This window comes from Dermatophagoides pteronyssinus, unplaced genomic scaffold (assembly GCF_027571235.1).
Source record: "Dermatophagoides pteronyssinus isolate colony J.1.1.1.1 unplaced genomic scaffold, Derpt_VIB-CSIC_2022.12 sq0004, whole genome shotgun sequence".
Taxonomy (NCBI): Eukaryota; Metazoa; Arthropoda; class Arachnida; order Sarcoptiformes; family Pyroglyphidae; genus Dermatophagoides; species Dermatophagoides pteronyssinus.
In genome coordinates this window covers 2819497-2832139 of record NW_027461528.1, presented here as the reverse complement: position 1 = coordinate 2832139, position 12643 = coordinate 2819497, and the positions used below count along the sequence as shown (strand labels likewise).

Below are 12643 nucleotides of genomic sequence, written 5' to 3'. Positions count from 1 at the left end.
CTCACGTTAGTGCTCGCGTGGGGTATTTTTTTACCCCAGACTAATTTTTTAAAATATGGACATTGAAAAATATTTTTTTTCATTTTATTCATTTTATCCATATTTTCTCATCCATATTTTATTCATTTTAATTAAAATTTTGGATCTTATATAAAATTTTCCTAAGATTTTAGCGCGAATACAAGACGAATATCCAATGCGTTCGAATCGACTCGTAACAACATAAGACATTATTATTTTTCATTGAAAATGAACAAGTGTGATTGACTTGAAGAGGAAATGATGAATAAATATCTGGTGGTGAGAGTAATGAAGATGATAATGATCAGGTTGAAGTCAGTGATCATGATTCTGAATCTGAAGATGATATAAATGAAGACGATGATGTTATTGCAATGAATATCTAATTGAATGCTATACTAATTTTTCATCACTTTCTTCTTCAAGTCAACTGAATTTGGAAATGAATTTCGCTAAAATTATTGAAGATAAATGATTGAAGATAAGCTTTGAAAAATAAAAAATGAATTTTACAACTTTGGATGAGATCTATTCCACACTTGTGATCCTATGATAACGCTATAAGTGAAAAATGATGAAATTAGACATTTGAACTTTTTTAAAATATCGATAATAGTTCGAATTAAGAATACCTAGAGTCCTGGCAGGATTGCTCCAAGGAAATCGGCGTAGGAGCGATTTGATTGAGCCTGGGGTAAAAATCTACCCCACGCGAGCACTCATGTGTTAAATGTTGTTCGATAATGATATTTACGTGATTTTCATCACGCACACATTCGCATCATTTACATCAATACGATCATCAAACTTGAATAAGCATTTTTGGGCTGAAAAAAAAGGATAAAAATTATCACTGATTCAATCGAGAGAGAAAAAAAACGGAATGAAATTCAGGAGAAAAAATGATGATAATGACGATGACGATAAAATATCGATATCGATTCGAAAGCAAAAAAAATTGCTTCGAGCAATTTTTTCCAAACGTTCATTCCATTTGTTGTTGTCTGAATCCACGATGACCTTCATTCATTCAATTCAATTCAATTTAATTCATCTACATAAATTAATTTACAAATTAAAAAATGCAAAATAAATTTCCCATTACAAAACAAGTTACAAATGTAAATCAGCTTTACAACAACAAAAACAAAAAAAAATATTTACAAAAAGGAGTGTCGTTTGTTTTGATTGGTGGGTATTTTTTTAATCGAATGTGGGAGGGGAATCAATTAAAACAGACAACAACAACAAAATTGGAAGCACACCCCCTCTTGATTTTCTCACACCCCCTCTTCATTCATATTTCGAATGTTTTTTTTTTTTTGAAGAAAAAAAATGACGAAATTTTTGATGAATTTTGCTGCTGGTTTACATAAAAAAAACATGAATTCGAATGAAAATAATTTTTGTTTTTGTTTTGAAAAAAAAATTTGATATCTTTTTTGGGTAATGTTTTTCTTTTTTCTGGTTGATCAATTGATAACACACATATATAATGTTTACGAAATAGTAAATACGTAAACATCATCATCAACAACAACAACAACCGAGTACATTATATATTTGAAAAAAATTGTTTATTTAGTTTTGTAAAAAAATCTTTTCCTATTTCATTCGAATCATCGTTGTTATTATGAAACATAGATGATGTTTTATGAATTGAAATTTTTATAATTCAAAAGAATTAACAACAACAACAACAACAAAAAAGAAGAAAAAATGATTTTTGATCTTGAAAATTGTAACGATTCCAGTGAAAATTGTCTACAACCGGAACAACAACAACAACCCGAACAATCGAATGATGAACAATTACATTGTTTACCCGGTACATCATCATCATCATCATGCACACCATCTTGTTCAAGAACAATCGAATCACGAAGACAATCACGAACAAATTTATCAACAACAATCAATAATAATCTACAATCAACAACACCAATCATATCGGCAACATCACAAAAAAGATTCGAATTATTTGATCGTATTAAACAATTTTATTCAATATTATTAATGATGGCTATACTTTTAACATTGATACGTTTAACAACATGGATTGGTACAACAACATCAACAGATCATCGTCATAATTATTATCAACAATATTTAAATTCAATAAAATTTAATAAAAATTTAACAACAACAACAACAACAACAACAACAACAACAACAACAAATCAATTGGAATTGTCAACAATCAAACATCAACAACAACGAATTAATGATGATGATAGAAATAAAACTGAACAACAACAACAACAACAGGAAAATGATAAATTGGAAATTGTTTTGCAACGACAAATTATACAGCAAACAAAAATAATTGATTGTGCAACATTTTTCCTATATTTAATGTCATTATATGGTGTTTATAATGAAAATTATACATTATCATCAACAACAACAATATCGATGATTTTTATGTTGGGTATGTTTCGTTGTTTTTTTTTTTTGGGTTTTTTTTCAAAAATTTTGTTGTTTTAATGATCATTTCAAATGTTGATTAATTAATTAAAATTTTGCTTGTTTTGTTTTTTGGCAGTTATAAAATTATATCTAATACTATTTGATCCGATTTTAATTTGGTGGAAAATTTTTCATCTAATCATACCGATTATCATAATAATTGTATCATTAATTTATCTAATACAATTGGATTATTTACTTAAATTTTATGATACATTATTTCCAACACCAACACAACAATTTTCAACAACTGAATCAATTTATTCGGATCAAGAACGTCGTTTACATCAATTAGCTATTGCAAATCATCAAAAAGATTTTCATACAACAACAATTAAATTAAATGATTTTCCACCATCATATCAGGAAGCACTTGATTGTCCATTACCAAAATATTCAACCGAAAATAATAATAATATTTCAATCGATATTGATACGAAAAATGAAAATGATGATCAAGATGAAGATGATGAAAATTCTCAATCAAATACAAATGAAAAAATCGAATCTGTTTAAAATTTTGTTATTCATTTGGTGAAAAAAATCGTGTTCTTTTCAATGTCATCATTGATCTCTAGTCATCGATTATTATTGGTTATCCAATTTTTGAAATCAAATCAATGAAATAATATTAATTTCAATGTACAAAAATCTATGATTGATTTTGATAAATGTTTATCTTAAAAATCGTATGATTTGAAAGAATGATTTTTTTATTATCAGCAACTTTTTTTTTAATTATTGATTATCAATTATCGATTATTTGACATATTTCTCGGATATGAATATAAAAATAAAAATGAATTGAAAAAACGGGATAATTTTCCTTTGATTTTTTACCAAAAAAAAAATTTTCGAAATTTTTCAGCCAACAAAAAACTATGTCGACTATTTCGAAGCGAATCCTCGTCACACCGGTATTAGGTGTTGGTCATGTAAATGCTTGTGCCGGTATAGCCGAACCATTATTAAAAAATGGTCATCGTGTTGCATTTTTCCTTGAAAAACAATTTGCCGGTCAACTTTCTAAACATGGTTTTGAAGAAATTATCTATGAAATTGACTATGAACCTGATGATACAGCTGGTACAAATAATCGTACACCGGGTGAACAAACTGCACATTTTTTATTGAAAAATGGTATTCTTGGTAATAATGATCGATTTTCACAGATCGAACGAGTAATCAATACAGCATGGGATTCGGATAGTAAAAAAATTCAATTAGATCATCATCTTCGTCAGGCAATCAAAACATTTGAACCAGATTTATTTATTGTTGATAATCCAAGACTACAACCAGCTATTTATTATTCAAATAAACCATGGATCAAAGTGATTAGTATTGCTCCATTATTATGTTTATACAATATTGAAAGTTTACCGCCAGGATGGTCAGGTAATATTTTTGATTTGATTACAGAATTTTCTAATTAAAAATTTTCAATATTTTTATTAGGATTATCTAATTCTGATTTGGATAGAAAACAATGGCCAAAATATCAAAAAATTGTGCAAAATATTTTCTATAGAAAAGATGAAAATGATCTTATCGAAAAAATGGGTTATAAACGTTATCCCAATGATTTATTAATGCCACCAACTGAAGCGTTGACAATTTATGCCTATCCAGAAGAATATAATTATCCAGAAATTAAAGAATATCATCCTGATTGGTTTAACATTGAAGTTTTCAATAAAAATGAATCGAATGAAAAAATTGATTTAAAAGAATTTTTACCAAAAGATTTCTATGAAAATGATTTGAATGGTAATTGGTCGGGTAAATGGATTTATGTTTCAATGGGTTCAATGGGATCAATCGATCTGAATCTAATGCATCGTTTGATTGAAGTTTTATCCCGAACTAATCATAAATACATTGTATCGAAAGGACCACGTCATGAAGAATATGAATTAACCGGTAATCTATGGGGTGATCGTTATCTACCACAGGTAAAAATTTTACCCGTTGTTGATTTAGTCATTACACATGGTGGTAATAATAGTGTAACCGAAACATTTGCTCAAGGTAAACCAATGATTATAATGTCATTATTTGTTGATCAACATGATAATGCACAACGTTTATCGGAAACAAATTTTGCCAAACAAATTAATCCATATGATTTCGATGATAATGATCTTATCAATGCAATCGATCAATTACTTAATGATGATCAATTACGACAACGTCTTTCGAAAGCATCAAATCGTATACGAAATTCAAATAAACATTCGGAATTATGTGCGAAAATTGAAGAAATTTTAATGAAAAATTAAAATCGGTGCAAAATTTTTTGCACTTTTATTAAAAGTAATCAATTTGTCCTGATTAAAGTATGAATTTTTTCAACAGAAAAAAAATGCGAATCAGACTTGATTTGATTTTGATTTTCGGTTGTAATAAAACGTATGATAAATTGTACTTGTCAAAATACAAATTTGATAATAGTTTATCAGGAGAAACAAAACTTTTTCATTCATTCAATTCGCTTCGATTTGATTTGATTCAATTGAAATCAAATTCAAAAGTACAAAAAATTGCATTTATCAAATGTTACAAACATGAAAAAATTGCACTTTCTTTCCGATGAAACTGGCAATTTCTGGTGGTTCAAATTTTATTATCAACAATAAAAATAAGGCAACAAAAATGTTAATCCGGTTTTTTTTTCTTAAAAAATGATTATCCTGGTTGATAAGCATCATCATCATTAAATATCGCATGATAATAATAAAAGAAAAAATGGTTGATGAAATGCATTTAAAAAAGAATTTCATTTTTTACTTTACCAATTTACCGATCAACCGTACATTTTTGTCTTGAATTCAACGACCAGAAACCAGAAATCAAAATTATGAAATCCAAACGAATATTGGTTGCACCGGTCAATGCTGTTGGTCATGTTAATGCTTGTATTGGTGTTGCGTTACCATTGTTAAAACGTGGTTATCGTATTTGTTTTTTCCTTGAAAAACCATATTCGGGTAAATTAAAATCCTATGGTTTTGAAGAATTTCTATATGAACCATTCAAAGATATTGATGATGACCAAGATGAACAAAATGATGACGATGGCGAAAAATTTAAAAATCCAGGCGATTATTTGGCAAATAAATTATTAAAAATGGGTATTTTAGGACAAAAAGATGTACGATTACAATTGGCTAAAATGGATGGAAAATCAATGTATAAATTTGATCAAAGATCATATGAAAATCAACAATTACAAATGGTTATTGAATCATTTGAACCAGATTTAATTATCGTTGATAATATGAAATTAGAACCAGCAATTTTTGCTACGAAAAAACCATGGATTCGTATTATAAGTATTGTACCATTAATATATTTACAAGATATTTCCAATGAATTACCACCAGCATGGACTGGTTTTTCAATCAATGATCATCATTCAGATTGGAATGATTTAAGAAAATTTACCGATGTTTTTCGTTTTAGTAAAGATTGGAATGATATTAGTGAATCACTTGGTTATCAACGTTATCCAAATGATGCGCTAATACCTGATACACAATCATTAACAATATATGCTTATCCGGAAGAATATGATTATCCTGAAATTAAAAAATATTGTAAAAATTGGTTTAATTTAGAAGTTTTCAATAAAAATGAATCAGGTGAAAAAATTGATTTGAAAGAATTTTTACCAAAAGATTTCTATGAAAATGATTTGAATGGAAATTGGTCGGGTAAATGGATTTATGTTTCGATGGGTTCAATGGGATCAGTAGATTTGAATCTGATGCATCGTTTGATTGAAGTTTTATCTAAAACTAATCATAAATACATTGTATCGAAAGGACCACGCCATGAAGAATATGAATTAACTGGTAATCTATGGGGTGATCGTTATTTACCGCAGGTAAAAATTCTACCTGTTGTTGATTTAGTCATTACACATGGTGGTAATAATAGTGTTACTGAAACATTTGCACAAGGTAAACCAATGATTATTATGCCATTGTTTGCTGATCAACATGATAATGCACAACGATTATCGGAAACAAATTGGGCAATCAAAATACCGCCATATGATTTTACTGATGAACAAATGATCAAATCGATCGATCATCTTCTTTATGATGAAGAACTGAATCAACGTTTAAAACAAGCATCACAACGAATACTACAAACTGATAAACATGAACAAATGTGCGAAAAAATCGAAAAAATTTTGGCCAAATTTGATAATAATAATTCTGTAAAAGATTAAAAGATTAAATTTGAAAAAAAACTAAAACACTTCATAGATTGAAATATTGTTGATAATATTAAAATTTGCTCTATTTTTTGTTTTGTCTGTGGCTATTTTTATTTAGCAATATTTGTTGTTGATGTTTTTGTGAGAAGAACCAGTCAAGTATTGATCATCAAAATCTTTTGTTTTGTTTGATGATCATGATGAATGAATAGATGATTGAATCGATCACAATCGAACATCGATTATTCATTAATCGAAAGGTAGACATTCTTTTTTTTCTCATCAGGAAGTGATAGTTATGGTCGAATCGAAAACATTCGATTAGGATCAATCAATTAGGATTACCAATACAAATCCAGTTCAGTGAATTATTGATCAGAAAATAGAAGTGATTATTGCCAATTTTGTTTTCGAAATAGTTGCTGTGGTTTTTTTGGGGTTAAATTTTCTTCTTCATTCTTCTTCAACATGATGCAACAATGGTCATACATAGTTTATATTTTTTTTTTCTCTCGAAACAATATTGGTCAGTCATTTCATTTTTCTTTCAAATAGATTTGGTCTTTTCACCATCATCATCATCATAAAAAAATTGCCAAACAGAAAACAATCACGGAAGTTTCCAATTATTTTTAACCATTATTTCAGACAGAGACAGACCGACCGACCGGCTATACAATCTATTGTTGTTATTGTTGTTGAACAAATTATATACATCCATTTCTCTTTCTTTAACTTTGTTTTTCTTATAAGTCAGAATGAATCTATCGAAATGAAATGAAAGAAATGAAAAGAATAGTGATGCATTAGTCCTGATGATAATAATAATAACATATCACATACTTATTATCATATATGAATGATGATGATGATGATTTTCTTTGGGATGTTGTGAAATGCCAAACCTAAAAGGCTATTATCATCTGAGAGTGGTTTATTATTATCGTTTATCGTTTGTTGTTGTTTTTGGAGATGGTTTTTTTTTCAATTATAACCAGGCAAGCAAGCATCGAAAAGATTCCAAAAACACTCGAATAAACGCGCGTTTGTTGCTTTGGATTTTGAATCCATTTGTGTGAAAATAGAAAACAAAACAAAAAAAAAAACATTCGATTTGGATTGTGTGTGTGGGATGAATGGTGGTTTTTCCCCGGGTGTGTGTGAGTCCATTGATAATTGGTCAGTTTTGGTCAGGATTTTCTTTGAAAAAGAAGAAAAAATGAATGAAAATAATGATCATCATTGAATGAATGAGTATTGGCAACGGACATCGAACTCAACAAATGATGAATATATAAAGGTAAGGGGTGTGTTTGTAAACGCATTTTGAATTATTTGAATGTTTTGAAGCAAAAAATTATGATGATTTAATTGTTGTTCTCGTATACGATAATAATGATGTTTAAAATGTCTATCATTTTAGTTTCATCAATTATTGTATCGATTATAATGTGTGTGTATGTAGATCTAAATTTAGACATTCGAAATGATCATTTATCATTATGTGTGTGTGTGTGTGTTTAATCAGATAATCCTATTGATTTTCATTTCATTACTATCTTTGGATTCGTAAACGATAATGATCCTAAATATATTTCCATGTTTTGAATTGAACAAATTATTAAACATTCATTTTTTTTAGAAAAATCCGCCTTCAGGATATATGAATTCACAGTGAAATAAAACATCATCATCATCATCCGAAAAGAAAAAAAGGCTAATTGTCTATTCAAATGAAATCTGTGTGCAAATCAAATAATCAACCAACAAAAACAAAAAAAAAAAAGAAAAGAAAGTGGATGAAAATAACAACAACAAAAATTATGCAATTTAACAACCAACCAAGTCATCAAACAAGTATTTAAGTAAGAAAAAAAAACGAAATTCAAAATAAAAAAAAAAAGTTGACCCATTATGATTTGAGAGATATAATTTGCATAAAATGAAAATGAAAATGAAACCAAAAACCAAATCCGAACAGCATTTTCTTTCTTTGGAACACCTTTCTTCACTGACCAATTTGGCTTTTTTTTTTTTGTGTTTGGAGCATGTTTTTGAATCACCATTACCAATCACCATCACCATCGCCATCGCAATCATCATCGTCAGTGAACATGAGAGAAAGGATTATTTTCTTCTTTTTTTGCTTATTATTGTTTTGTTTCACTTATTTTTTCGTTTGCTTGCTTGCTTGAGGATGTCCATTTCTTCCGTGTTTTTGTTATGTTCATCACCATAATCATCATCATCATCATCATCCAGGTTATATTCGTCGAAATGATGATGATTATTATTTTCTTCTTATTGTTAGTCTCATCAACATAGTGAATAATGATGATGCTAAAATTGATTTTTCACACACAAACACACACACAGTCAAACACGGACATGTAAATTTTTTTTATTATTATTATCCCACCTGGATCGGGTATGTTTTTTTTTTTTGATTTCCGATTTTATTCATTGTTTGCCCGAAAAGAAGAAGAAAAAAAAATGTTTATCATTTGTAAACGGAATAATTATCCGTTGTTTGTTTTCTAGTTTTTTTTTCGGACAAATCAAACACGTAGAACACGTGCGTTGTTTGTCGTGTGTGGGTTGGTTCATTTGACATGTGGTTATTTGCCACCAAAAAAAAAAAAAAAAAAAAAAATCTGGTTTAATTGGAAAGAGGAAGCGAACGTTTATGTAAAGCACGTAATAAGGATGATAATAAGGAAGATGGTGGTGGTGATGGTCATCGGTGATTATTTATGAAATGTTTGTTCAGTTTGTTTGTTTGTTTTTTATCAACATCAACCTCTTTTTCTTACATTTGAAAAATAGTTTATATGTTTCCCGATTTTCGGTTATTATTTTAAATAATAACCGTGTATTTTTTCCCCTTTTTAAAAAAGTGTGTATTTTTGCTTTCCATTTCTATTTTTCATTTTCATTTAATTCTTTTTCGTTTTCTCTCACTAACTCTTTTCTCTTGTCTTGTTTTTTTGATCGACAGTTGTTGTCTACACACCGAAACGATGATGATGATGATGACCGAAATGATGTTGATGATGATTTGGATGGCGATGAAAATAAAGAAGAGAAATTTGTACAAACAAATTGAGAAAAACAAGGATGGTGTTTGGTTAAATATGGTTTGTCCAGATTTGAAAACATAACAACCATCACAGGTCATTTTACATCATCAATATAAATACCAGCATTGTTGGATTTTTGTCTGGATTTTTTTCATTCATTCATTCATCCATTTTTTTCCAGTGTAATCAGTGTTTATCATCATCATCATCATAGTGATCTTTTCGTTAATGTCCTAATAATAACAACGAATTTAAACAAAACAACAACAACAACAACAACAAAATTATGTTGAATCCAAAAAATCGTCATATGGCCATTTTGGCCATTGTTTTAATCATTATTGTTGCAACAATTTTAACACCAGATAATGTTGAAGCAGGTAAAAAGAAAAAAATGATGAAAAAATTGAAAAAATTAGCAATGATGGCATTGATGGCTAAAGCACAGAAAAAAATTCTAATTCCACTTCCATTACCGTTACCAGTTCCGGTTCCGTAAGTGATTTTTTTTCCGTTTCTTTTTCCTTTTTTTCCAAATTAACCAAAATTTTCGTTTCATCGTAAATAGTGTTGTTCATAAGAAACAAAAAGTTTATACAATGCAACCATATCAAGATTCTTATGGTGGTGGTGGGGGTGGTGGATATGATATGGGTAGCTATGGTGGTGGTGGTGGCGGCGGCGGTGATTCTTATGGAGGTGGAGATAATGGTGGCAGTTATAGTGGTGGTGGCGGCGGCGGCGGAGGTGGATATTAACAATAATGAAGAAGAAAAAGTAAAAGATTTTCATTTCGAAACTTTTTTATCATCAAAAAAATTATATTTTTTTCATCTACTTAGTCGTTTTTTTCAATCAATTCATCAAATCAAATCTGCTCTCATCAATCTTGTTATCTCAAATTTTTTTTTATTTTGCTCCCCAAAATCAATCAATCAATCAAAACAAACAACAATCACATCATCCGATATTTTCGAACGCACAAAACAACAAACATTCGATTTCTTATTCCGTTTCATTTTTATCGTTGGTTATGTGTTCGTTCAATTATAAGATTCTCTTTTTTTGTAGTTTTTTTTTCATCGTCATCATTTCCAAACAATATAGATCCTCAAGATATTCAATTCAATTCATACCATTTGTTATTGTAGTATTTCTATTCATATTATAGTCAAAATTACCATTTACCACTCACACACAACAAACGAAAATTCTTTTTCCTCCTTTTTTGATCTTCTTCCTTGTTAATTTTTTTTCCCACTCTCATTATCTCATCATCATCATCGTCATTATCATCATTTTTTTCTATCATTAAAATATTGAATAAATTTGAAATTGAAGATATTTTTTTCATTGTTGTTGTTGTTGTTGTTTTTTAATCGATTCATTCACAGAAAGAAAAAAAGAAAGGGTTGGTTGAGGGGGTTATGTTTGTTTGTTTGAGTAATATCCGTTTGTTTTTTTAAAAAAATTAATTTTCTAAACGTAAAACTTCTTTAGTCAACCATGTACCACCAATAGCCGTACTCATTGTACTACCAACTAAAAGATATGTTTTTGTTGGTCCTGTTTCTAAAAATATAGCCGACATGATTGCCGTAATAGCCGATGTAAATGTTAATGCACTTGACATTGCTATTAATGTTGTTTTGGAAAAACCTTCTATTTCTAAGTTTGGAATATCAACATCAACATCTTCTTCCATATTTTCTGTATTGTTTATTTTTTTACTTAAACCCGGACGTATTAATTCAAACGATCTATCACGAAGTTTATGATTTTCTTGACGACCAAATAAACATTTTTCATTCAGTTCTTTTTGTGAATAAACTTTACACATATGTTTTATATAATTATTTTGTTCCAATTCTTTAGCCCATTTTCGATTACATTTTTTTGCTATTTCAAGTCTACAATAGAAATTTCCTAAATAAAAACAACAAAATTCTATTGATGGTTTTGACTGATGAATAAATGGATGGATGGATGAAATAAATCAAGTAATTCAGTGTTTCATTGCTTACTAAAATAGATTTACTTACCGATTGTCTGGATGGTAGACTTGGATATTTTTTCAACATTATTTCCAAACAATTATTTAAAGCTTTTTTATCACATTTTTTTGGAACCTGTTCGAATTGTAAACATTCAATATTGTCGATGTTGATCGAATAAGCAAACATCATCATACAAATAATCAATGGCTGAATCATTTTTTGATTTTGGGACAAAAAAAAATTACTTGTTTTTTTTGCAAATTGGACAAATCAACAAACAACAACAACAAAAATCGTTTCAAAATTTTCTCTCACATAAATCATCAGACCAATTATACGATGTGTGTTTAAATAGTGGTCAATTTTGAATTGAAAAAAAAATGTTTTTGCAACAAAAGCAAATAAAACAAATTCTTTTTTCTTTTTTTTTATTTGATTAGAATTATTATTATTTTGATTGATTGATTTGTTTGTTTGTTTTTGAGAGAAATTCAAAGACACCAAAGGGTTTTTTTTAACGTAAAACTTAAAAACTTAAGTAAACTTTTGTTTTCGATTAGTTTTTCTATTTCTACCCCATTAAAAATTAAAGATATCACCCATTCAAAAAAAGATTGATTAATGGCCACATATAAAGAACATAAGAACAGAAGCGGAAAAGGAACTTATAACAGAACAGCCAATTGTTATGTATTTCTCGGACATCAAATAAATTATGATAATTATTCAAGTCCGACTTTGGCTTAGAAAAATTTTTCAGAGTTGAAGTCGAACTTGGAAAAATTTTCTATGTCGAAATTTGAATTCCGATTTAAAGAATTTTTCAATTTCAATTCTGATTTTGAAAA

General features: G+C 28.6%; 5 protein-coding genes across 9 annotated transcripts; 4 read left to right on the top strand and 1 right to left on the bottom strand.

The window, feature by feature from the left end:
- Positions 1–1740: 1740 nt before the first annotated feature.
- LOC113792436 (uncharacterized) lies at positions 1741–3311 on the top strand. Its single transcript, XM_027342323.2, has 2 exons — positions 1741–2452; positions 2567–3311. The coding sequence occupies exons 1-2, from the start codon at positions 1741–1743 to the stop codon at positions 3004–3006; spliced, it is 1152 nt and encodes a 383-aa protein (XP_027198124.2). The 3' UTR covers positions 3007–3311.
- Positions 3312–3371: 60 nt separating this feature from the next.
- Positions 3372–4801, top strand: LOC113792434 (NDP-glycosyltransferase YjiC-like). Its single transcript, XM_027342322.2, has 2 exons — positions 3372–3888; positions 3949–4801. Exons 1-2 carry the CDS (start codon positions 3372–3374, stop codon positions 4770–4772), a joined length of 1341 nt encoding a protein of 446 aa, XP_027198123.2. The 3' UTR covers positions 4773–4801.
- A 362-nt stretch (positions 4802–5163) lies between these two features.
- On the top strand, positions 5164–6811 carry LOC113792426 (NDP-glycosyltransferase YjiC-like). The gene has a single exon (XM_027342313.2). The coding sequence runs from the start codon at positions 5351–5353 to the stop codon at positions 6728–6730; it is 1380 nt and encodes a 459-aa protein (XP_027198114.2). The 5' UTR covers positions 5164–5350; the 3' UTR covers positions 6731–6811.
- A 910-nt stretch (positions 6812–7721) lies between these two features.
- LOC113792430 (uncharacterized) lies at positions 7722–11146 on the top strand. 5 transcript variants are annotated; one of them, XM_075819658.1, is made up of 4 exons: positions 7722–8018; positions 9717–10293; positions 10367–10575; positions 10641–11146. In XM_075819658.1, the coding sequence occupies exons 2-3, from the start codon at positions 10085–10087 to the stop codon at positions 10554–10556; spliced, it is 399 nt and encodes a 132-aa protein (XP_075675773.1). In that variant the 5' UTR covers positions 7722–8018; positions 9717–10084; the 3' UTR covers positions 10557–10575; positions 10641–11146. The 5 variants fall into 5 exon arrangements, with proteins under 5 accessions (XP_075675773.1, XP_075675770.1, XP_075675769.1 ...); XM_075819655.1 differs by adding an exon at positions 8361–8583 and having other exon boundaries at positions 7723–8018; positions 10367–11146; XM_075819654.1 differs by having other exon boundaries at positions 7723–8018; positions 10367–11146.
- LOC113792428 (uncharacterized) lies at positions 10906–12122 on the bottom strand. The gene is made up of 2 exons (XM_027342315.2): positions 11841–12122; positions 10906–11761 (listed from the first exon to the last, which is right to left on the bottom strand). Exons 1-2 carry the CDS (start codon positions 12009–12011, stop codon positions 11270–11272), a joined length of 663 nt encoding a protein of 220 aa, XP_027198116.2. The 5' UTR covers positions 12012–12122; the 3' UTR covers positions 10906–11269.
- Between the last annotated feature and the right edge of the window lie 521 nt (positions 12123–12643).